Source organism: Castor canadensis, chromosome 15 (assembly GCF_047511655.1).
Source record: "Castor canadensis chromosome 15, mCasCan1.hap1v2, whole genome shotgun sequence".
NCBI lineage: Eukaryota > Metazoa > Chordata > Mammalia > Rodentia > Castoridae > Castor > Castor canadensis.
In genome coordinates this window covers 27,635,612-27,660,980 of record NC_133400.1, presented here as the reverse complement: position 1 = coordinate 27,660,980, position 25,369 = coordinate 27,635,612, and the positions used below count along the sequence as shown (strand labels likewise).

Genomic DNA, 25,369 nt, shown 5'->3' with positions numbered 1-25,369 from the left:
GGCCTTAAAAGGAGGCGGAGGACCGCCAGCGCTGAAGACGGATCCCTCCGCACACCTGAGCCCGCCCCGCGCAGCGCGCCGTCCAGTCCCGCCAAAGGGCGCTGACTTCCGGTTCCTTCCGCGCGTAAGCCCCGCCCTCTCCCCCGCCCCCTGGCGGAACGAACTCCGTTTCCGAGGGACTATTTTCCTTATCGAAGTCCCAGATTTGCTTCAAGATAGCGGAAGGAGACTGAGTACTAGACAGCACGTGTTGTTGGTGACTACGTGATGTCATGGGAACGAAGCAGAGGTGAGACGAGGCGGCGTGACGACCAGGCCCCGCCCCCTGGAGGGCCGGAGGAGGTGACTGGAGCGACAGAAAAGGGGAGAGGTGGTTAAGATGGCTTTGCTGAGGCCCTGCTTACTGGTATTCTGCGAACGCTAAATGAATGCTTGTTGGCCCAGCACAGGGTAAGGCTTCGGCGGCGAGCCAACAGTACTGAGCGCTGCCCTCGGCGCCTTTCGTTTGTTAATGCGCTGGGGATGGGATGCAGTCAAAGCGATGCTCTGAGGAAAGTGTATTGCCTTAGATACGTTGACTAGAAAACAAGAAAGCCTCAACATTAAGATAACTGCAGAAATTAATAAAATTAAACAAAATAAAGTTGCACTGGTTGGACTGAACCAACAGCTGATTCTTAAAAAAAAAATCAATACCTAGAACATTATAGGAAAGACATAAAATAAACTATGGTATTTCCAGTGTGGAAGTAAATCCCAAACGTTGGAGAGTGGGCACCAATCCAAATAGTGTGTGTGTGCCTAGGTCTGTGACAGGAAAAGTTTGCAGCTAACACCCTCGTTTTAGCATTTTGAGCATTTATGATATGTGAGCACCATATTAAATGCCTAACCTGCGTTAACTCATTCAGTCCTCATCAACCCTTAAATCTACCCAGAATTTCTAGACACTGAGGGAGAATGTATGAATTTATTGTAGTATAAAGCTAGAACTTTTAGTATGAAATTGTTGTTTTGGGATGGCTTCTGGGAACTTTAGGGCAGGGAAAAAATTTATGCTTTGTTATTAAGTTGTCCAAAATAACCTCAAGAAAAATGTTTATTTAAGAAGAGAGAAAATAAAACATAAAGGACGAGAAATAACTTTAGACAAATTACTATGATAATGATTATTCAGATACTACATACAAGTTTACCCATTTGAAATTTTACACGAAATAAATTATTTTCTAACAAAATTACCAATAGTAATGCCCAGAAGTAAAAACCAAATAGCCAATAATCACAGAAAAAACAAAAGTAGTCATTGATCCCTCCTTTCTGAACGTTTTGAGTCTATTTTATGCCAGTTTACTTTTTGCTGATTAATGTAATACAGGTTATTGAGGAAGCTATGAAAAATAACATTCAATCACTCACAGTGCCACCTCAGAAATACTTATATGCATCTGTACCACATCTGTTCATCTATTCATGTTTTCCTGCCTTGGCCTTCCCACCTCTTCCTTCCCTCATCCAGTCCTGTATACATATATGTTGATCTCCATAGGAGCTTTGTTTCTTAAATGGTCACATACTGACCGCATTATTCAGCACTATGGTTTTTAAGATACATCAGTTAGCCAGTGTATATCTACTCCATTGCCTGTAACTGCTGTGTAGCCCTGCCAGGCATTCTTCTGCCATGTTTTGTCTGTCCACCTATACATCCTATACACTTATACATCCTATACGTGTCCCCTTAAGAACCTATGTGAGAATTTCTTTTGCATACACACCCAGTATCAGCATTTCTAGGTCATATGCACATGTGCTGAATTTGATTTAGTGGTTCTTTAAAATCAAAATTGTGTAGTCACATAACAGTCCTATCAACAATGCATGAGAGTCTCTGTAGTCCCACCTACATCCCAACACTGGGCATCATTTTACTTTCTGAATTTTGCCAGTCTAATATATATATAATGATAGTTTGTTTTCATTGAATTTTTGAATACTATGCTGGCTCATCTCTTCATAGGCATTTTACTTTATTTTTAAATGGCCTTTTTGTATCCTCTTGAGGTTCCTTTTTGTCTTATTTATCTGCCACAGTAAATAGGATCTCTAGATATTAATCTTTTGTTGGTTTTAGACACTGCAAACATCTTTTCTCAATTTGTCATTGTTAATTTTATCCATGCTGTCCTTCACTGGACAGAATTCTTTTTTGGGGGGTGCAGTGCTGGGGTTTGAACTCAGAGCTTCATGCTTGCTAGGCAGACACTCTACCACTTGAGCCATACCTTCCAGCCCTTCTCTTCTGGTTATTTTGGAGATAGGGTCTGGTGCCTGGCTGACCTGGACCACTATCCTCCTATCTTACACTTCCTACATAGTTGGGCTATGTCCAGCTATTGGTTGAGATGGTGTACCCTGAACATTTTGCTGGGGCTGGCCTTGAACCAAGATCCCCTCCAATCTCAGCCTTCTAAGTAACTAAATTTATAGGGTATCTGTATTAAGATATCTTAATATCTGACAGGTCAACCCCTTTCTTTTTTTTCTAAAGGCTAATTTGTCTAATATTCATCAATCTTATTCTTCCACTTAGATTTTACAATAAATTTACTGAATTTCTCAAAAATATTAACTGATGGGCTGGGGGTCTGGGTCAAGTGGTGAGTCCTTGTGTAATAAGCACAAGGCCCTAAGTTCAAATTCTAGTACTGCCAAAAAAATTAACTAATTTTGATTGTGATTGCACTGTAATTATAAATTATCTTAGGAAGAATTAGCATCTTTATAATATTGTCATTCCTTCCAAAATATGTACTATATCTCTACTTTTATTAAGGTCATTTTCTAAATCTTTATTAATGCTTTAAAATTTTCTCCATGGAGGTTTTATGTAGTCTTAGTTAAATTACTTCTTAGATATGTAGACTTTTTCTATGTTTTTTTTGTGTTTTCTTATATCTACATCTTCTTAGATATGTTATATCTACTTAAATATTAGAATTTTGTTGATATTTTGAATATATTATTTTAAATTATACTTTTTTGTTGGTTATTGATAGTACTGAAAATGCCTTTAATTTTTCAAAGTTGATTTTGTATTCAGGCATTTGTTGAACTTTTTAAAAATTATTATTACTCTTAATTTTTTTGAGGGGTTCTATGCAGATGACCCTATTATTTGTATAAGTTAAAAGCTGTGTCTGTTTTCTTCCAATGCTCATACATCTTATTCGCCACATTGAGCTCCATATGCAAATAACCACCTACTCAACTTCTCCCTGTGAAGGGCTAATAGGCATTTAAAAATTTTTTTTTTTATTTTACTCGTGTATACATCATTTGGGCCATCTCTCCCCAACCCCTCTCTAATAGGCATTTGGACATTTTGTTTCTGTTGTTGTACTGAGCCATTACTTTACTAACAGTTTAAGTGATTTCACAGATGTTCCTCAAGTTATGATTAATCTCCCAATAAACCAATGAAAAGTTAAAATGCATTAAATCTGCTGGCAGGTGGCTCAAGTGGTAGAGCACCTGCCTAGCAAACATGAGACCCTGAGTTCAATCCCCCAGTATTACCAAAAAAGAAAATGCATTTAAGGCTGAGGGTGGTGGTACAAGCCTATAGTATGTCACACCCATAACAAGGAGAGCATATTGAAGCCCACCAATCAGCAGCCATTGGGGTACTTTTTCCTGGGGGCATTCCTCAAGGATGTTTTTTTCTTTGCAGTGTTAGGGTTTGAATTGAACTCAAGGCCTACACCTTGAACCACTCCACCAGCCTTTTTTATGATGGGTTTTTTCTAGATGGGGTCTTGTGGACCATTTGTCCAGGCTGGCTTCGAACTGTGATCCTCCTGATCTCTGCCTCCTGAGTAGCTAGGATTACAGGCATGAGCCACTGGCACCTGGCTAAACACTTGCATTGTTAAGTGGGAATGTGGTATGTGCTGAATCAGTGAATCGAAGTCAGGGAACTGGGGCTCCTGGCCACTGTAGGGCCAGCACAGGCTCTGTTTCTCCTGGTCTCAGGAGTTCGAAACCCACCTGACTGACAGAGGCTCTCTTCTGCTCAGAATCAGGGCCAGCCTATTCCGTTCACCTGCCCACAAAAGCTCTGTGAAGTCTCTTATTGTATTGGGTTGTTCTCATACGCTTCCCTCATTAACCATGAAATTGCCCCAATTAAAAGCCTTAAAAGCTTTGAATAATCAATAAACCTGCTGATGGAGTAAAGTCTTCACTTCTCCAAACCACTCATTTTTAGTAACTGTCTTCAGGAACCATATTCAGCTCATCCTTATGATGGTCTTTCATGTTTATTGTGATCAAGGTTTTGGCTACCATAAAGACAGAACCTAAATGAATGGGTTTGCTCCTGTTGTGGCTTGGATTTGGCACGCTCCCTCCTTTCTGCAAGCTCCTAGGACTTAACCCAGTACCCACTATCGCAGTAGGCCCTCAGTGACTGGATGGATGGGTGAATGGATGGGTAGCCACATGGCTAATCAGACATGTACATTCACTTTTTAAGGTAATGTAGACCAAATTAATCTAAAACCCTAGTGTCTTTTGCAGACATCTGCATTAAATACTTTAGTTCTAGTATATTCCCTCTGTCAACATGAAGAACAAATTATGCTGTGATGACAGTGCTGATTTTCTAATTACACAGTAAGAATGTAGTCAGATAAAAAGGGGATCAACAAAAAGGGGACAGATTCCAATGAGGCAGAGTACTGACTGCTGTCTGGGCAGTGAGTGAGAATGTTCAGTTGATGCAAATCAGGCATTGAACTTGCCCGAGAGGTAAAATGTCACATCAGGTGGAGGTATGGAGTACTCCTGGGAACCCCATTGCCAAGCTTGGGGTTGGCATTCATGAAGTTACCCAAACTTGCAGTTTGGGTAAACCATCAGAGTAGTACCCAGTTCCATGTCTGGCCCAGAATCAATGACCATTAATTTATCACTGTCCTGAGCTGCAGCTGGGTATGTCATCTGGGTGGAGTGTCACAACACAAAGATCATGGACTGGGGTGTGGCTCAAGTGGTAAAGTTATTGTTATTTTTAAATCCAATGTCTAAATTTGTAACAAGTAAAATGTACTCTTTTTGGTGTACAGTTTGACAAAGGGACCAAGTCACAGAACCATCACCGCATTTAGGCCACAGAGCAACGCAGCACCCCCCAAATGGCCTTTGAAGTCATCCTGAACTCCAGACAACTGTGGAGTCGTCTCACAAATGGAATTATTTATCATGTAGTCTTCTGAGTCTGGCTGTGAGTAGCATTGTGCATTTGAGATGCACATTATTTTAATATACTCTGAAAAGGGCAGCTCATTCCTTCCACCACCTGGCCCCCTCTAGCCAGGGCTACTTTAAAACATTTGCTGGACCTCAGCATGCTCACTCTTGTAGGCTTGGCACAGCATTTCAAATGCATTAAAATGAAACCATTTTTCATATTTCTGGTCATAGTGGAGATTGAGGCTAGGGCCTCAGGTGTGTTAGGCAAGAACTCTACCATATGAGCCATTGCCCCCAGAGACATTTTATATTTTACTTTTTCTCATAAGTTTCTGAAACAATCTTCAGAATTTCTTTTTGAAATTTTTGGTTTTATGATTGTGACACTTCACTAACTATGAGAAAAAAAAATTCCTTGGTAGTACTGTAGTTTTGAACTCAGGATCTTGTGCCTGCTAGGCAGGTGCTCTACCACTTAAGCCAAGTCCCCAGCCCTTTTTCTGCTTTTGCTCTTTTTCAGAGAGGGTCATGTTTGTCCCTGCCATCTCAGTCTATGATCCCCGTACCTACAGCCTTCTGCATATCTGGGACCACAGGCGTAGCCACTTAGTTTTGAGAAAACTAAGCCAGTTGTTGGTTGAGATGGGGTCTCACTAATCTTTTGCCTTGGCTGGCCTCAAACTGTAATCTTCCAGATCTCTTGCTTCCCAAGTAGCTGATCACAGGCATGCGCCACTGTGCTCAGCCAAAAAAAAAATATTTTTAAAAGCAAATATTGACTTTAATGAGTATGAAGTTCACAGTATTGACATTTAATTCTACTTAAAATTTTTTTTTTGATAGGACTGTGGTTTGAACGCAGGGCTCTGTGCTTGCAAAGCAGGTGCTGTACTGCTCAAGCCACACCTCCAGTCCATTTTGCCGTGGTTATTTTGGAGATGGGGGTCTCATTATTTGCCCAGGCTGGCCTCGAACCACAATCCTACTGATCCCTCTCACATAGCTAGAATTACAGGAGTGAGACTTTCTTATGTTAACACCATCACTTTTTTTTCAGGTCTCAGACACTCTCATAGAAAGCCCAAGTACCCGATCCCATGCCTAAGTCATCTCAACCTGGGCTAGCATGGAAGCATTGAAGATAGCTTTCTCAGAATCCTAACAATGGTCTTAGGGGAAAAAAAAGCTTATGGCAATTCTTTTTTAGGATTTTATCCCAAATACATCCCGTCCAAAAATATATGTGCACATCTGTTCACTGCAGCAATGCTGTAAAACTAGAGACAGCTCAGAGTCTATCAAGAAGCAATTGATTCGACTGTGACACACGTCACAGTGGAATACTGTGCAGCCACGGAAAGGGTGAGGTAGATGTATACATAGTGACACAGATTTTCACAACTAAATGAAAACACAACTTTCAGAAAAAGAATGTATAGCTTGATTACATTTCAATTACCATGAAAATCATTTTAATTCTAAACTGTTAGTAAATGCTTAGAAAAAAAGGGTTATGCGCTATATATAACAGTACTTACAGGGGAAGAAATAACTTATGTCTTGTTCTTGTGTGTGTGTGTGTTTGGGGTGGGAAGAGGCTTTCATTATTAATTTTTATGTAGCATCCAAATTTTTACCACAAGCATGTATTACTTTGGTGATCAAGACAGTCCAGAAGTATTAGAGGCGTTCCAAGCCTGTCATGTGTATTTTGACAAGACCCTCCACTTCTGGAAAGGCCCTAAGTGCCAGCAGGTCCTTATGGAACATGAACATGCTGTAAAGCCAATCAGAAATGGCCCCACAAAACAGACAGTTTGAGAAAACCCCCCTCAACAGTGGGGCCAGAAAGTATGAGGCCAATCTGCTCGTGTCCCCCCAGCCTATAAAGGCTAATGCTGCTGGCCTGTGGGCCTTCCTTGCTGGTGTCCAGAAGCACGCGGTCTCAAGCCCTTGCCTGGGGAACTGGTTAGAATGACAGAATCCAGTTCAAAGGACACCAAGAAAGGGGGACTCTGAGCTTCCCCCATAATTGCTTCTAAGATGTGAGTACACACACTTGGGTTCTCATAGCCACTCAGGACCAGCAGTGGAAGGGAGTGTTTGTCGAGCCACGTGGCCACCCTGCTGCCTGGCTATCTGGATCTGCCCATGCCTCTGCTGTCCACAGGCAGTGTGAAGATCCAAGCCAGTGACAAGGCTGGGCGGCCACCAGGTCCTATCGATGTTTTGTTTTCACTTCCCCTGGCATAGCTGTCCTTGGGAGGCAAGGCCTGAGGGAGCTGGCAAAGGCTCATTTGTAAACAGGTTTTTCATTTAACAAACTTTTTAAGATTCTACTCCAGCCTCTTTCACACCTGGAGGGCCACTTTACTTCCATTTCCAGGGACTGTCAAAATGCTATCAGAAGCAGCCTCAGACCCCTGCCCCCTCCCCTGACGTTGGACGGCAGACAACTGGCCTCCAGATCAAGGTGCTTTTTCACAAGATGTTGTGGGGGCAGGATGGAGACATGGAATGAAATGCTGACATGAGCAAAGGGACAGCAAAGAATGGACTAAGGCATGTTCTGAGCTCACTGAAGGTGACATTTATCCACTTAAAATGCTGGTCCACTCCTGATTCAAAGGGGGATCTCGGGTGGATACTGGCCAATGGGAACGTGTTCAAGAGACTTGAATTCTCTTTAGGCCGCCCCACGCCCAGGACAGTTCACTCCACACCTCTCAACACTTCTCATCTCTGCGGAGCTCCTCAAAACTGGCTCTTGTCACCTCTGCTTAGGTGGCACAAATGCACTTCTGTGTTGCTCAGTCCTTGGTCAATGGCCCCTTCCACACTGAAAACTCTCCATACATTTCTTTTAAAACCTTTTATTCAATAATATATACTTTTAAAATAATAATATGTAACTGCCCATCATGCCATATATTGTCCCCGTTCCCACTGTGGAGTCTGTGGTCAGCTAGTTAATGTGGTTTGCTGGACAAACAAGCGGCCACAGGACCAGCCAAGGGGACCCACGGAGCAACAGTAACCAACAACCATTTTGCATACCCTTCACATTTCCCATGCTTTCTGGGTCGGGAGGAAGTCAACAGGAAGCCAGAGGCATGTGAACCTTTTACATTCGGAAATGAGGTTTGATATACGGTGGTGGGCTGCCCTTCAGTTGGTCTAGTTCGTGCTCGCCAAGCCTGCCACCGTTTTGTGTCTGCTCACGGAACGTGATCTCTCTACACACGTTAAGACGTTTGATTTGGTTCTTGTTCTGCTTATGGAAAAGTGGGAGAACCGCAACAGACCTGGGGAGAGATGGGAGGAGGGGAAAGACGGCATTAATCGATCTGACCCAGAGTGCGGGACAGGCCTCCACTTTTGTGAGGCTTCCTTCTCTTGAAGAGGGCTGGGGACAGATGCAAGATTGCTTTCTCCATGCCACTCCGTGGGACTGCTAATGAGAACCCGCCACATCATCTCAGGCTTCAAACAGTACCCTTTCTGCGCTTCTGACCACAATGGAAGCCTTCTGGAGAGGAAGAAAAGAGCACTGGACACACCGTGTCATGCACGACTCTCCCCTCCTGCCCTTTTGGTCTGGGACACTGGTGCAGAAACCTCAAAGCTTCATGGCCATTCTACACAATCCAAGCTACAGGTCCTTCAGAAAAACTCTAGACACCCTCCCCCCCTGTCTGAGCCAACCTACTGAGGACATCTTGGGACTAATATTTACTCAGGGAGAGGGTGAGTCTACTAATAAACAAAGAACAGGTGAGTTCAAGTATTTCCAGCTTCTCTGGAAATAGCTGTCTGGCATAGCCTGAAACCCTCATGCCTCCTTTCATATTGTGCATGATAAATTGGGTGGGGAAGAGGCCAGCAGCGGCATTCTAGAAGGGCATCCCAGGACAGTATCAAGAGTACAGAGAGACAACAGCTCACACCTAGGAAACTTATAGCCACTTGGTGAAAGCCTTCTTTGGTAGAGGAAAGGTTTGACTCTTTGGGATTTGAGAAAGGCTATGTGTGTTAAGAAATGACTACTTCTGCCTTTAAGCACTTTGGCTGATTCCCAAAGGTCCAACTCCACAGAGCGAGAGAGAAAAAGCACACTTGTGAAAGACACAATGATCTGCTAGGGGTCTGAGCGGTGCAACTCAGACACAAGTATAGAGAAACAACAATCCCGCTGCGACACCTTCAGTCCCAATTCTGCTAAAGGAAAGTCTTCTCACCAAGGTGACGACCCACACCACAATACATGTCTTCCCAGTTCCATGCTTACCCTTCCTTCCCCAAGAAACAAGGAGATGCAAGTTAAGGTCCTCATAGCAATGATGTGCCTTCCACATGGGAAGGCTGTGTATTGTCAACATTTTTATTTAGGAACATAGGCTTTAACATGGCATTTTTGTTCCCTCTAAGGGAAGCAGCACACAAATCTCACATCAGTCATCCAGTGATACACAGAGGTGGCAACTGGGTCTGGAGCTGTCACTTGAAAAGGATCGCAACCCAGGCAGCGTGGCTTTCCTGCAAACAGAAGGCTCCATAGTTCTTGAAGATTATCCAAGCTTTCCACTGGATATTAATATTTCTGTCTTGAACTTAGTCACCATTTACATCAAGAAGAGCCAGCAAGTGAAAAACTGTTAATTTATTGATTCAATCAAAGTTTTTAAAAAACAAACCAATCCCCAATACATGCAGCTCAGGGGTACGTAGCACATTGTAGCACATTTGTAGCACATGGCCGTCTTGACACAAAAGTATGCACCACCTGCATAACCCCATCACACCTTGTTTCCAGCCTCTACAAGGCCTGGTCGGAGTGTTTTTACACAACCTCCCAGCTCAAAAGCATGTCATTACTAGTTTGCTTGCCAAATAATTCCTTGCCACCCCCCCCCCCGCCCGCTGTCCCCACCATGGAGTTAGTTTTTAAAGGCGGGACATTAGTTTTAATTCATTTTAATTCATTAAACTCACTGACAAACTTGGGCTTGTGTGCCCATGAGGATGCTGCTTTGGCTTTCAGAAGGGCTGGCAATTAAATGACTGCCTCTTACCAGTTCTTATGCACTCACTGACTTGCAAAAAGGAAGGTCGCTCTTCCCTGTGGGTCTCATGCAGCAACACAGGTTTCTAAACCAATTTCATCTGAACTGGCATTAAAGGAAACTGAACTGGGCTCTTAGATTTATTTCGATGCACATATAAAAACTCTTCCAATTGTTTTGTGTCCTCAAGTAGCTTTGCTTCCATTGCATTGGCATGGCGCCTTCCCTGAGTAGCATGCATTGCAAGACCCTTAGCACCTGACTTAAGCACACCACTGGACCCAAGCCAGGAGGGTGTCCTTCCCAGGGCACACTCTGGAACAGGACCTTAGTGTCCCCTAATTTCATCCTCTCTAGAAGTACATTTCTTCCTCAAGATCTACCTTTAGAACATTTTCCCCATGACCTACCCCTCCTCAGCCACTCTCTCCAAGCCCCACTGATTCTGAGCTCTTCTGTCTCCTGAAAGCAGTCAGTCTGAGAGGCCTTCCTCTTTACAAGGGAACAGAAGTGCCCCAGTGAACACTGATGTTACAGAACATTCCACAGGAGGCCTGGCTGAGTGCTGCCACCCAAGTGCCTGCCTGTGGTATCTTGTAGGCCCAGCACTTTGCTTGCTGGAAAGAAGACCCAGCAACACACCACAGGGGTAGGTCAGGAACACTGTCTACTAATAGGAACATGGAGACAGTGACCTGCCACCCAGTCCCCAACACAAACATCACTTAGCACTTGTTAGTTCCATTCTCACCACGGATTTATCAGGAGAGGCAATCTTGCTCACTTAGGGCTGGCAATGAGGAAACCCTGATCTGGGTTCAGCCCGGGAACCTGTTCTCACCCTGAAGGTCTATATTCCTGAACACGGGCTGCACCTGAGATGACAGCATAACACTACCCTGTTCCCCACATTTTTTGCTTTTCTTTAGGAAATAATAAAGTCCTTGTCATAGGCACTTTTAACCTGTTATAAGGTAATGAAACAAATGAAAATTATTGAGATGAGTTTAAGAATGAATACGCTAAGTGAAAAGGTTATTGGGTGGGGAAATTACCAGAGTTTAGTCTGAACATAAGACTAGACTCCCACTCCCCTGTACACACTCACTCACATCTTTAGAAAGGGAAGGTCTGGACTAGACCTTCTCCAGTTTGGAAAAGAACAGCCTAAGTGTTAAGTCCAGACCCACAAGGGAGTTAGCATTTCAAACCCAGGTATGCTCCAAGTCTAAGGCATGAAGAGAGGTAAAAAGTACAGGTGTGGCAAAAGTAAATTGTACACTTACAAAAGAATAATTCGGGCTGAGTTAAAGCTGTGGCTCCAGATCCCAGGCCAGCTGTGCTGTACCTCCTGAAACCTGGCTAAAGGACAGAGGGCATACTGCCCAACTTCTCCTCTGGGGAACCCAAGGGAAAGAAGTGGGGCTTCCACTCTACCAAGACCCTTTAGTAGGCTCCACTTGCCTGGTCCAGACAGGCAACTTGAAAAGAAGAGAAAAGGCAGGGGAGAGGCATGGGTGATCAAGGAGGACATGGGGTTGGAAGCAGGAAAAGACACACAGTGGCACATCTCCCTGATAACCAATGGTCCAGGCTGCCTGTAAGGGCCCGTGAGAAGGCCTTTGATAATCCAAAACATTTGACTTTTGCTGCCTGACATAGTAATACAGGTTCAGCCTAGAGCTCCCATCTTGGTTTTGCTTTTCAGGTAGAACAAACGTACACATCAATATACAGAATGTGCAGTGCAGGCAGGCAGTATTGGTGAGAACCATAATTGAATGTATTTCCTGGCTTTAGGATTTTATTTTTTTTTAATATAGAAACTCAACTCTGTAATATAAAGTGAAGAGTTTCATTTGCATTTTAAGTTTCCACAGACCAAACAAAAAAATAGAACCTACATTTAGAGATAGGACCTGCTACCAATACAATTTTACTGGAATATGGAATGTAAACAGATGTTTCAAACAGAAAATCTAGTCTTATAAAACTGTATGGTATCATGAAATAGTTAATAAAGAAACTCCAAGTGTGATGTTGTGGTAGGTACTTGTAGCTCTAGCTTAGACATGTAAGTCTCCAGAGCTGAGGCATGGTTCTACAACCAGGGGGAGACTGCTGGCAAACCATGTGAGGGACAAGTCCCCAAAACAAAATCTGCCCCATTTTTTTTTTCTCCTTAAATAAAATTTAGCATTCTTTGCTAATGTGAAGATTAGCACAGTGGATTTAAAGCTTTACCACTTGCTCCAGGAGCTACCCTTCTTTCCCTGAGCTCCTTGTATGTTCCTCTCCTCTCAGCTGCTAGAGTTATGGGCCTTGCCACATGTCAGTACCTGCACGTGACAAAGACTTGTTTTTGCCATAACATTCATGGATCACATATCATAGCTTAAAATGTGTATTACCCTGACTATAGCTGGAAATTGTTTGGCATGGGGATAAAAAGAGGGAAGAGGGGTGGAGATACTTTTTCAGTAAATCTTTCCTGAATAAATCCTAATAGGACTTTTTCTACTTCTTTGACTGCCTGAAAACTGACTTTCCAGCTTTAGTTACAGTTGTGAACAGAGAGGTGCATTAAAACAGGTGCACACACAGGAATGTGCTGGGAAATGGTGAGGCTTTCTTTACAAGGCTGCAAAAAAAAAACAAAAAAGCTAAACAGAAAAGAGCAATGAAATTCTACTGTTAGGCAAATCAACCAGGGTTACAGTGAGCTCCAAGTTATGCACGTAGCATGGAACTTCTGATGAGACCAAGGACCTGTTCACAGCATCTCAAGCTTTAAAGTGATGTCTTCTGACACCAGAGGACTCTGTGAAAGGGCCTGCAGTTTGCTCCCAAATGAATACACTTAGAGGAAAACTGCAGGATGAGGTACACTTCCTGGAAAGCTCAAGTCATTAAAAAAATACATAAACATGAATTTGTATAAGAGATTAAAAAAAAATACTGTCACTGTTTTAATATCTTTTTTGTAAATGAGGCTGGTGTGTCAGTACAGACTGCTGACATTTTGCTAAAACTTGAGCCTGAATTCTCACGAAAGGAAACCAGACCACAATGGAATAGACAGGAAGTCAGATATTCAGAGCTTGCTGACCAAATGGTTAATTCAACAGTGGTGTCCTGTTAAGCGCAGGTTAAGTGTACAACAACTCCGAGTCTCATCCCCCATGCATTCCTCAACTACGTGCATCGCCATGCTGCCCAGCGGCAGCTCCCTGTGGACTACAACTGGGGAGTTTCACTCTTTTTGACAGACTTTTAGGTCTTTACTCTTCTTTGCCTTTAGAAGGAATGATTAGAATTTCTTTTTATCACACTGTGGTTTCCTTCGAGTTTTGTGTTTGGTTGGTTGGTTTTATTGGCAAGCATCAATGCCGCATTACCCGTCGCTCTCCAGGCTTCATCGTGCTGCCGTGAGCCCACTGGAAAGCACAGCGTTCTCTGCGCACGGCTGGGACTGCTCCTTCACCACAGGGTCTGCAAGACAGCAGGACAAAGTCAGCACGCGGGCTGCAAGTACAGCAGAGAGGCTGTTGTGGACGCCCTCCCGCAATGGGACCGACACACAGACTCACAGGCCAGTGTCAGAAGGGCAACGGGGAGCGTCACACAACTCCAGCCAGGCACAGTACACGCATCGTAATCCCAGCACTTGGGAGACTGAGGCAAGAGGAGCGGCAATTCCAGACTAGCCTGGGCTCTACACAAGACCCTGACTCAAAACACAAAGCGAAAACCAAGTAACAACAACACAACAAAAGAAACCGCATAGCTTAGGTGAGACAAAAAACAGGCACTGAAAAAGCAGGTTAGGAGGACTGCTCCCTTGCCCGCTGGACACTGAACCCAGGGCCTCACACACCTAGCAGGCACTTGCTACTGAGGGATGTCCCCAAGCCCTTTCTGAAAAATTTTGAAACAGGGTCTAGCTAAATTGCCCAGGCTGGCCTTGACCTTGCCACCCTCTGGCCTTACCATCGTAGCTGGGATTATAGCAGTGCACCACCACACCTATATATATATATATATATATATATATATATATATATAGCTAACTTTTCTTCCTCAGAGTAAGACACTACTGCTGAGAGGCACAGAAACCTTCGTTTTTCATGGTTAAAAATTCCCACTAATTTTGTGTTACAGTCTGAGAATACCAACATCATGTGTAGCCCTTTTCTTTAAAGCATGTGCAATAATAAGCACTTCAGGGAAAAGGTGAACAAAAATGCCAGAAGCAGCCATCAATTTGAAGCAAGAGTAACTTAATCTTTTTTGGTTTTGGCGGTACTGGGGATTGAACTTAGAGCCTCACACTTGTTAGGCAAGAACTCTACTAGAATCATCCCTCCAAGTCCTTTTGCTTTTTTTAGTTTGTTTTTCAGATAAGGTCTTGGGCTAACCTTGTCCAGGCTAGTCTCAAACTACATTCTTTTGGTCCCTACGTCCTGAGTACTTTAAACTTTCTAAACTGAACTAAGCTCTATATTCAGTTTTAAAAAGTAAACAATGAATTACATGTAATACATACCAGTATTATTTTTGGTATTATTTTGAGACAGGGTATTACTCTGCAGCCTACTCTAACTTTGAACTCACAATTTTCCTGCATTTAGCCTTGGACACAAGGACAGTACATGTGAAGCCCACTTTGTTCATGGGAAGAATATCTGCATGCCGAGCCACAAGCAAGCACTGATCAAGTGCACACACCCTTCTGAGGGAGATGTAGAAGTCAGTGATGCAATGCGGTACCAGCAAGGTTTCACCTGCACTTTCCTCAATTCTCCATTTACTTACTTTCTTCTTTAAAAATACACTATGCTTTTCTTACTACTTTTTAGACAGTTACTCATTTTTTGATGGTAGAAATATCTTTGATTACATTTCCACACACAAGTAAACACTCGAAACACAAGGGTATCTTAGATACCCTTGATCTATGAGCTCAAGGTGACAGGAGGGGCAAACAGCCTAGCTTCAGAGGAGCTGGTCTGAGAAGTCATCTCAGTGATCTAGAATGAGTGAAATGAGGCCATATTCAGAGGAGCTGGTCTGAGAAGTCATCTCAGTGATCTAGAATGAGTGAAATGAGGCCATATTCTAAGAAGGATCCAACCCAGACACCTAGAATTCTCTTGGGTGGCCTCAAAGGGAAGACTCACAGAAGTAGGGATGCTCCATGGCCTCTTTGGCAGTCAGCCTCTGTTGATGGTCATATCGCAGAAGTTTGTCCAGAAGATCTAGGGCTTCGGGGCCAACGAGGTGTCTGTTCTCACTATGGATAAAGTTTTCCCAGCGTTTTCGTGAATGTCTGAGAAGAAAAGTGAAGCATTAGTATGTTTGGACTAATTTGATAACTCCTCCATTAGGGCTAATGCCAACAAAATCTTAGAGAACTGCACTGATTGTAAGCTAGCTAAATCTGATTCTTACTAGTAGCCATCTCAGGTAGGTATTTCTACCTATTCACTATCCCCATAGCTACACCACAGCATCCCTAAAGAAAACAGTGCTGTGTGATTAGATAAGCAGAATTAATGAATTTAAACATCCAAATTTTATTTAGAATTTAAGAACCATTCTGGAGTATTTTTTATGCCTCAGGCTTTCCATCAATTTTGAGCGAGGACTGGTGGTGACTGAGTAATTTTTATTAGTCAGCAGACAGTATTTAGAGGCTTGGTCTCAGAAACAGGGTGGTTTCATAAAATAATGTTTGAAAACTGTCAACCAAACACTTACTGTTAGCAAACTACACTGAACTTGAAAATTCAATATGCCTTAATACATGTTACCTCACAGAAAACTCATTACAGAAAACAAGAAACTATTAATTTCTTATTCAAAGAACATAGCTTTCCAAGATTTGCCATTAAAATAAGAACATGCTTTATCCAGAAAGCTTTTTCCTATAATATTGTGACGTACCCCCCAGCCTTTTCTCTCTCTTTTTGAGAGGATCTCAAGTTCCTCCTGCCTCAGCCTCCCCGGTGCTGAGATCAGTTTGTGCCACTGTACGTTGGCTTGCTTTCCATCTTCTGTTGTAAATAGGTTATGTCACAGAAGTAAAATGATTAGAAGACACATGTAAATAATGTCCAAATATCTCAAAATAAGTTAAAGGAAAACATACATAGACAAAAAGGATACTTGAATTTTGGTATAATTAGAAAGGGGGAAAGAAAGGGATTTTGGCTAACCTTCCACTTCTCAAATGGAGTAAGACAAAGCCCTCTTTTTCTCTCTCTCTTACTTACTGTCCCAGGATATCATTGAAGTGTGGATCTAGGTCTATGTGATACTTCTTCAGATACCCATACAGCTCGTCTGTTCCCAGAACCTTGGCAATGCGAACAAGCTGAAACACAAAACAAACTGTCCAAATAACTGAGCTCAGAACACACTGTGAACCTGTGAGAATGCTGGACCTGGAAATCAGAGGATTCTACATCACTCAACCTCCAGGACCCAGACTGAGATATGAGCTGAGGACAGGCAAAGAGACTCAAGGACGTGAGGCTCACATGAATGTGAATTTCCAAGCTGCCTTTAAAGGGCTAAGATATGGCAAGAATGGCTAGAATCTAGTTTTACTAGGCAAGGAGTGCCTGACTTCTTAGATTCACTTTGGAAATTTGACATAAGTAACATTACTTGTCTCAGCATACATGAAGACTTTGTAACAAAATTCTGAGGCTTTTTTTTTTTTTTTTTTGTGGGACTAGGATTTGAACTCAGGGTTTCATGCTTGCAAAGCAGGCACTCTACACTTAAGTCACACCTCCAGTCCATTCTGCACAGGTGTTTTTGGAGATGTGGGGAGGTTGTCTCACGAACTATTTGCCTGGGCTGGCTCTGAATTAAGATCCTCCTGATCTCAGTCTCCTAAGTATCTAGGATTTCAGGTATGAGCCACCAGTGCCCAGCTTTTTGTTGTTTGTTTTTGAGACAGGGTGTTTCTATGTTGCTCAGCATGGCTTGGAACTTGCTTTGTAACCCAGGCTGGCCTGGAACTCTGTATTTTTTTTACCTCAGCTTCCTGAGTGCCGGGATTACAGGCATGCATCACCATTCCTGGCTACAATTCTTCAGCTAAACAAAAGCTCACATGCAGACGCCAAGTGAGATTTAGTAAATCATGTAGAGTATTCCTATCTAAGGTTGCTATTTTTTTGACATTTATTTCCAAATAAATAAATACTTGCTCACCTGGTCATAGTTGTCCTGTCCATGGAAGAAGGGTTCCTTTCGAAAGATCATGCTTGCTAACATACAGCCTAAACTCCACATGTCCAAGCTGTAATCATACATCTGAGGAAAATAAGAATAGCCAGTCAGTCAAGGTGTCTAAAACCTATTTCACTGAGCTGAGTTTTTAGCCTTTTTGACCTTTGCAGATATTTTAAAATTAAAAGCTATATCGCTTTCCCCCTAAAAAACATAGCTGAAGAAAACCTGCAATTAGCATTTTGGGGTGGACTAATGATTAAATGGCAAACCAGAAAAAGTCCTAAGGAAGTAGAGCAATAACCCACAGCAGCTTTGTTAACGAGTTCACCTGATAGTCCACCAGGAGCTCTGGTCCCTTGAAGTACCTCGAGGCCACACGAACATTGTACTCCTGAGCAGGATGATAGAACTCTGCCAGGCCCCAGTCTATCAGCCGCAGCTACAAACATGACAGAGTAAGACACATGAGGAGTGTTTCTAGATGCCTATGCCTAGGACAAGGCCACATAACATCTCTGTTTAACAGTTATTTGACCACACAAAAAGCGTGAGCAGGTGCACTAGTTAAAAAATGGCACTTTCAGCAACTGCAAAAGAGGTCATTTCTACAGTAGAGCACTCAGAATGCTTTTTAAAAAAATTTTCAATTGTCCTGATTTATCACAAGTCAAGAGCTCAACCTTTTCTTCAGCCTCTGTACTGCTTACACTGGAACATCCCCCATCATTCAGAGCTCAAGCAAACTGAAATTCAAGCCCAGGCAAACTGAAGGGGCTAGGGACATATGCCCTACCCAGGACTGAGTCCTGCTCTGGCTTGTTAACTCAACACTAGCCAACTCACTTATCAATCATGGACAAACCAGAATTCAGGGACCCAAATGTACTTTTAAGGGCAGGCAGATTGGTCTGAGGAGCATTAAGAAGCAAAGCAGCAAGCACCTGATGTAGTTTCTTTCTGAGGCTCTACTTTCCAGGTGACTGGAGAAATGACAGTAGCACAAGTGTGTGAACCAGCAGCATGGTCTACAGAAGCTGTAATGGGCAGCTTTGAGGTCACCCTTAGCCTCCCGAGGAAGGCTGTAATGGTACCTTTTTTTGTTGGTGATCTATCATGACATTGTGAGGTTTCACATCCCTGTGCATGATTCCCTTGCTGTGGCAGTAATCCAGAGCCTAGTAGGAAAGAAAGCACAGAGAGAAGTAAGCACACTCTCTACCAACCCCAATCCAAGCACTTTTTTTTTTTGAGACTGGGCCTCGCTATGTTGCACAGGCTGGCCTAGAATTTGCAATCCTCTTGGGATCACAGGTGTGTGCAAACACACCCAGCACAAGCACTGTCTTATTTGTGATACCCTGACCTGAATACAGTTTCCCAGGGGCAGCTTTGGAGATGCCCTTTGCTCCCTATGCACACTATGGTTGGCAGCTGGTACAAAGAGAGCTTCAGGGGTTGTGCTGAAGGTTTCTTTAAAAAGAAGTAAGAAGAAGTCAGATTTGGGGACCTCACTGGAATTACCTTTTATAGTGGCTCAAAGGACATGTCAGAATCCATGTGGACATGAAGAATGACATTCAAATTTATCTTTTGACATGGCTGGTGTTTTAGAGAAGTGACTTATGGGTTTTCTAGATTAAAAAGCACAGGCCTTTTCCTTACATATAGTCCCTGATTCAGTTGGCCTTTAAAAACTATCAGAAAACTACTTCCTAATAGGAAACTGATGAACAAATACGATGTAAGTGTAAAGTTCAATGATTTTTAGTAAATTTAGAACTGTACCATCATTACCATAATGCAGTTCAGAACTTTCCATCACCTCCTTAACCACTCTCGAGCTTGTTTGCACTCAGTCCCCACTCTCCCAACCACTGATCTGCCCTCTGTTGCTATGAATTTACCTTTTCTGAACAAACATTCATCATGTTTTTAAAATTACTCCATGTTGCTTTTTTCTTGATGAGTAATGTACTAGTTTATGGACTCTTGAGTTTTCTATTTTTTGGCTGATAAGAACAATGCCAGGTGCAGTGGCTCACATCTGCAATCCCAGCTACTTAGGAGGTGGCATCAGGAGGATTGAGGTTCGAGGCCAGCCTGGGCAAAAAGTTAATGAGACCACATCTCAAAAAATGAGCCCTGTATGGTGATGCTCATCTTTGATCCCAACCTGCACCAGAGGTATTTTGCAAAACAGTTGAAAAAGTAACTAAAGCAAAAGGGCTGGGGCATGGCTTAAGTGATAAGAGAGTGCCTGCCTAGCAAGTGCACCCCCCCTCCGCCAAAATTACAATGTGCTGAGCTGTACAGTGCATTTACACTGAGCCTTTTATTTCCCAAGTGGCTGTACCAGTTTGCTTTTGCATCAGCCAACATGGGAGGGTTCCAGTGTCCACACACTGTTTGGTTATAACTATTCTAGTGAGTGTACAGTAGCACTTCATGATGGGCTTGATTTCTGTTTTCCTGTGAGTCGCGAAGCTGAGCATCTTTTCATGTTCTTACTGGACAGGCTAAACTGCCTCTAGAGAAATGGTGATTAAAATCTTTGATTTTTTTATTTGGGTTAGTAAGCTTTGTACAATATATAAATTTGCTGTTAAATCTCCCTTTCTTAATATAATGAACCATTTTCATAAATTTCAAAGTTACGATCTTTGCTTGTCTTTGTTTTTCTGGCATTACTGGATGTAGAAGTCAGGGCCTTGCACTCGCTAGGTAGTTGCTGCCCAAGCACTCTAACACTGGAGCTGTACTCACAGCCCCCTTTCTTTAGTTATTTTTTCAGACAGGGTCTTGCCAACATTTTGCCTGGGCTGGCCTCAAACTGCAACCCTCCTGTTTCGGCCTCTCTGCTTTTCTTTTCCTTTCCCTTCCCTTCACCATACTAGGTGCCATCACTGGAGGAATACGTAGGTCAAAGAATGGTTCTTAGGGTTAGCACTCCAGGATATGTTCCCTTGCTCTGTACTAAATTGTGTTTTCCCTGGACACAAAAGAGAACACAACATATAATGCTTTTTATTTGTGGAATAAGAACAGGCAATACTAAACCATGGTGGCAAAGGTAAGAATATAGTCTCCAGAGGAGGGGAAACTGAAGGGAAGGCACATAAGGAAAACCTCCAGGATGTTCATGTCTCTTATCAGTCTTGTCTAACAGAACCCTCTACCATAATACGTCTGCACTGTTCAGTATAGCAGCAGCTAGCTACATGAGGCTGAGCACTTTGAATGTGACTCATGTAATGAAGGAACTGAATTCTTAATTTTATTCAATTTAAATAGTTACCTATGGGCAGCAACTACCATATTGGATAGCATATTCCTAAGGCTTTATATTTGTAAAATCTAAAATTATGTACACTTAAGATTTATTCACAATCTACTTCAACTTAACTTTTTCTTTGTTTTACAACAACTGTAGAAGATTCCAAAGTGCCTTCCCCCCCCCCTCCCCCCCAAAGTGCCTTTATGATAGTGCCTGATGAAACCAGGAATCATGAAGGCCACCTTATTATCAATCAGATAGATGGTCACAGAGCCTCAGGGAGCCATGAAGCAATCCCATTGAGCCCTCAGCTTCAGTTCAGTTTCATTCACATTTTCAATGAAACATTTTCTTCTCCCCACACCTATTTTTTTGCCTAAAGAAAAAATTAGGAATGTTGATCCTGCCATTTTGCCTACACTTTGCCAAAGGAATAAGCTAATTAGGAAAACACCTGGGATGTGAAAAATACCTGATGAAAGCAAAGGCTGAACAAATACTGGAAGATAATGAATTCTTTTTGCAGAGTTCACTAGCCAGACTCTCTTCAGAGTTACTGACACAATTTTAGATTCCTTGGAGAATTATTTCAGTCTTAAAATCTGGTACAGTTTCTGACCACTGAGCATGAAAGACATTTTTCAAGTTTCATCTAGCATCCTATGCCTCATTAGCAGAAGAAAGTATGGTTTTACTGGCCTGTGTTACCTCCAGAAAGCAAGTGGACCATCTGGATCCCAGTGAAGGTGCATCACTGGGATCCTCTATCTGATCTACATTATAATTCTTCAACTAGCCAGTGCTAGCTAAAACTCCAAATCTCACTACCGGATCTGTATTACAGCTGTCACGGGCAAGTGCATGGGTTTTCTGGGGAGATCTCCATGAAGGGCTGGCCTGACAGTTCACAGGACAGCACTGTAGCCCTCTTCCATACCAGCCTTTGATCTAGTCTGGAGAGGACTAGAGTAGGGTAGATTAATGAAGTTCTACCTCTCTGTCCTTTTTGACAAAAAGAAGATCCAGCAGACATAGAATGAACCTTTTAGCCCACCAACTTGGCTCTCTCTAACGAAAGGTGGCTTGTGCAAGTGCTCCTAAGAGAAAACAATCATTCCATGGAGCTAGTTCTTCAAACTCCCTGTCCCCAAAGCCCATCCTTAATTCAAACTCATATTTTGTTCAAGCAATTCTTCACAGTTCCATAAAAACCTCATCTTGGCAATTTTCTCCAGTAATGTATCTGTCTTATTCCAGAAATTCTTAAGTTGAGATCCCTAGCCCTCTAAAACTTTATGCAATACTGTATGTTTATATATGCACTTTTGGGGGTAGTTTATAGCTCTTATCAGGTTCTTAGTGATCCATGACCCTAAAAAGCTAGGCCCAATGGTTATATGATTTTACAAATGTTTTTAAAATTCTTCACCTAGGTGCTCACCTACACATTTCTCCATCAAGTAGTTTTAAAATTTCACTTCTCCCTGTATAACTAGTTAGGCTACAGGGGAACTGTAGGTAGACTCATACAGAAAAGGATGTTGAAAGCTAATGAGAAAAAGATGGCTGTGGACGTCTGCCATTCCTACAGGTCCCTCTGAAATGTGACTTTCCCATTCAGAAGTGAAGCCAGGGTTGGCCATGTGATTTGCTTTTGGCCAACAGGGTATTAGCAAATGTGGTGTACATAGAGGGCTGAAAAATGCCTGCACATTGAGCCTGCCCCTCTCTTGCTGCTAGGAACACAGAGACCAGCACTGAAAGCAGCCTGGACTGACCTCCTTGAGGATGGGACCTTAGCTATACCAGCTGAGGGAACAATTTGGACCATCCTGCCCCAGTCCCACTGGTCTAGCCCTAAAGAACCACCTAGTTAACTCATGGAATTAGGAGAAATGACAATTTTTTTGGGGGGGGAGGGAGGAGAAGAGCTGGGGTTTAAACTGCCACGTGAGCCACACTCTCAGCCTGATAAATCATTTTTTAAGTCATTAAGTCTGGAGAGGTTTGTCACACAGAGAAAACTAATAGTAAGTATTAAGTGCAAAGAGAGAATCCAAGGACCAACAAGAGCTATGAGAGTCTATAATCTGTGGTATAATGACGCTAACTAAATCCCTTGTCTTGGCCATCTTTCCCAGTTCCACTGAAAATATTTATGTGAGGTCCTGCCCGGGAGGACTCAACACACTTAGTTCTCGGAGTATTGTCAAATATTGTTTGACCTTTGTCTTTTTAAAAATTTCTTCTTTAAATGAGTAAGGCTGAAAAAATCCACTACTTATGAATGCTACTTACTTTAAGTAGTTCATACATATAAAACCGGATATCGAAGTCTGTCAGGATCTGGTAGAGTTGCTGAAACAGATTTTAGAAACAGAAAGTTAATTTAGTCTCATTGCATTCTGTCATCTCAAGTGTTGGCCATTTTCTGTGAACTTCCTTAGTCCTTCAGTTACTACTAAGGAATCCCAAGACTTTTACTATTCATCTGGAATAAATGGTAAAGATGAGGAGTCCGACATTTATAATCTTCAGAAGAGAGAAGAAAAAATAGGAATTCCAGGGGAGGAAAACATTAAGCCAACTGCATCTTTGCTATTTAGTGCTCCATAAGTCTACTAACCACAGTTATATTATTGTGAATTCTAAGTTGTTCATATTCTTTTTTTTTTTTTTTTGGAGGTACTGGGGTTTGAACTCAAGGCCTCACACTTGCTTAGGCAGGTTCTCTACCACTTGAGCCACGCCCAGCCCTGTTCTCACATTCTTATGGCACATGAAAATAACCCCACTGCAGCAGAGTATACCATTAGCTCACATGGTACAACAGTGTTACGGCTTGTGAAAGAAAACATGAGGAAAATTAGATGATCTGGCCATTTGGAGATGGCAAGAGACTGTCTACTCTCCCCAAACAAATTTAGGCTGGAGAAACAAATGTTTCACAAACAATACTGACAACTTTATGGGTAAGAACCAACGAGTGGAGTGAGGCACTAAAAAGACAGGGGTACCCAAAATGATGACACACCAGATTGACATACAAATAAAAACTGTGATTTCTGATACTCCCACCCATTGGGAGTTTTAAAGAAATTTCTATATATTTCCACAACCCTCCCCACCCCCGTACTGGGATTTGAACTCAGGCCTTCATGCTTGCTAAAACACTCTACTGCTTGAACCATACCTCTAGCCCCTTTTGTTCTAGTTATTTTGGAGACAGTGTCTCACTTCTTGCCCAAGCCAATGTAGACTGTGATTTATGCATCCCACTGTCACTGGGATGACAGAAGCATGCCACCACACCCACCTTTTTTCCTCTGACAAGGGATTTTGCAAACTTTTTCTTGCCAGAGACTGGCCTGGAACTGTGATCCTCCTGATCTCAGCCTCCTGTGTGCATGGCTGGGAAGACTTAGACCACCCTGCCCAGCTATTCAATGAGATGGCATCTTGCCAACTATTTGCCCAGGCCAGTCCTCTCAATCTCAGCCTCTGACGTAGCTAGGGTTACAGGCATGAACCATCAGCACCTGGCTAGAAACTTCAATTTCTAAGAGCCAGAGTATGAGATTCATTAAAAGCATCATGAATCCCTGACACACTATAATATAGACTTTGATAATCAATTGCACATAAATCTCTTTCCCCATCAATTTAGACAGCACTTTCTATAAAATTAATCAAATACCTTTATTAAACTTCTCTTCTGACTGGCAGAGTTGCTCAAGTGCCTAGCAAGCTCAAGGCCCTGAGTTCAAACCCCACTACTGCCAAAAACAAAGATACAAACCAAAAAACTTCCCCTTCTTCTCTAGTAGGATTCAAAGGTAGTGTAGTGAAACTCCATGGAGCAAAGAACAGTGCATACAATGTGTCTGTGTAAAAGGGAAAATAAAACCACACACCCAAAAAAGTGCATTCATGTTTATGTGTAGAGGAATAGGCCACACTTCCCCTTTTCTTTACCCTTCCAACTTAATAGGAATACATGGCCCCCCTGACCTCAGCCAACTGCTGACTCAGGGCACTGAGGGAATTAAAATGTACAGGCCAGGAGACTGTGGTGTCTTGAAGCTGCTCCTGTGCTGGTGGCTGATCCTGGTTGGTGCTTAATCAAACTTAAGCACCAGTGGCACAAGAAGGTACCATTTCTACCCAGGAAAGCTACAGTTCCCTAACAGTCAAACTCCAGGTCACTGTTCTCCCAGCTCTGCCCTGTGAAGCAGGCTTCTTAGTTAGTACTTGGTGGCAACTAACAGCCAGAATATGCAGGCACAGGTTCCAGATAACTATCTTGGGTGTTAAGGAGATCACTTGTAGAGGCTGTGCTAAACTGAACATCAAGTCAAAAAATAGCCCATGAAAGAAAAAAGATCCAATTCTCTAACCCTCAGAGGGCTGGAATATTTTATTTCCAGAAAACCAATATGGGCTATTTTATTTGGACTTTTATCTGAAAGGCTTTCCTCTCGTATCATGTACTATCTGTACCAAGCATCTGTGTAAATGGCCTACAGTA

At 42.6% G+C, this 25,369-nt stretch overlaps 1 protein-coding gene and 1 long non-coding RNA gene across 4 annotated transcripts in view; one reads left to right on the top strand and one right to left on the bottom strand.

Moving 5' to 3' along the window:
* Nucleotides 1-74: 74 nt before the first annotated feature.
* Nucleotides 75-17,553, top strand: LOC141417400 (uncharacterized). 2 transcript variants are annotated; one of them, XR_012441942.1, is made up of 3 exons: nt 75-289; nt 5,130-5,287; nt 16,603-17,553. It is a non-coding gene; the product is annotated as an uncharacterized lncRNA (long non-coding RNA). The 2 variants fall into 2 exon arrangements; XR_012441943.1 differs by having other exon boundaries at nt 75-450.
* Csnk2a2 (casein kinase 2 alpha 2) overlaps nt 8,114-25,369 on the bottom strand; it is a 38,360-nt gene continuing 21,104 nt past the window's right edge. Inside the window, exons 5-12 of one of the 2 annotated variants that reach the window (XM_020164648.2) lie at nt 23,140-23,199; nt 18,659-18,742; nt 17,896-18,006; nt 17,547-17,648; nt 16,595-16,695; nt 15,500-15,648; nt 13,718-13,811; nt 8,114-8,561 (exon numbers count right to left, since the gene is read on the bottom strand). In XM_020164648.2, the coding sequence (XP_020020237.1) occupies nt 13,735-13,811; nt 15,500-15,648; nt 16,595-16,695; nt 17,547-17,648; nt 17,896-18,006; nt 18,659-18,742; nt 23,140-23,199 (684 nt within the window). In that variant the 3' untranslated portion in view covers nt 8,114-8,561; nt 13,718-13,734. Of the gene's footprint in view, nt 8,562-13,717; nt 13,812-14,431; nt 15,369-15,429; nt 15,649-16,594; nt 16,696-17,546; nt 17,649-17,895; nt 18,007-18,658; nt 18,743-23,139; nt 23,200-25,369 lie in introns of those variants that run through there. The other variant, XR_012441941.1, reaches the window with a different exon arrangement.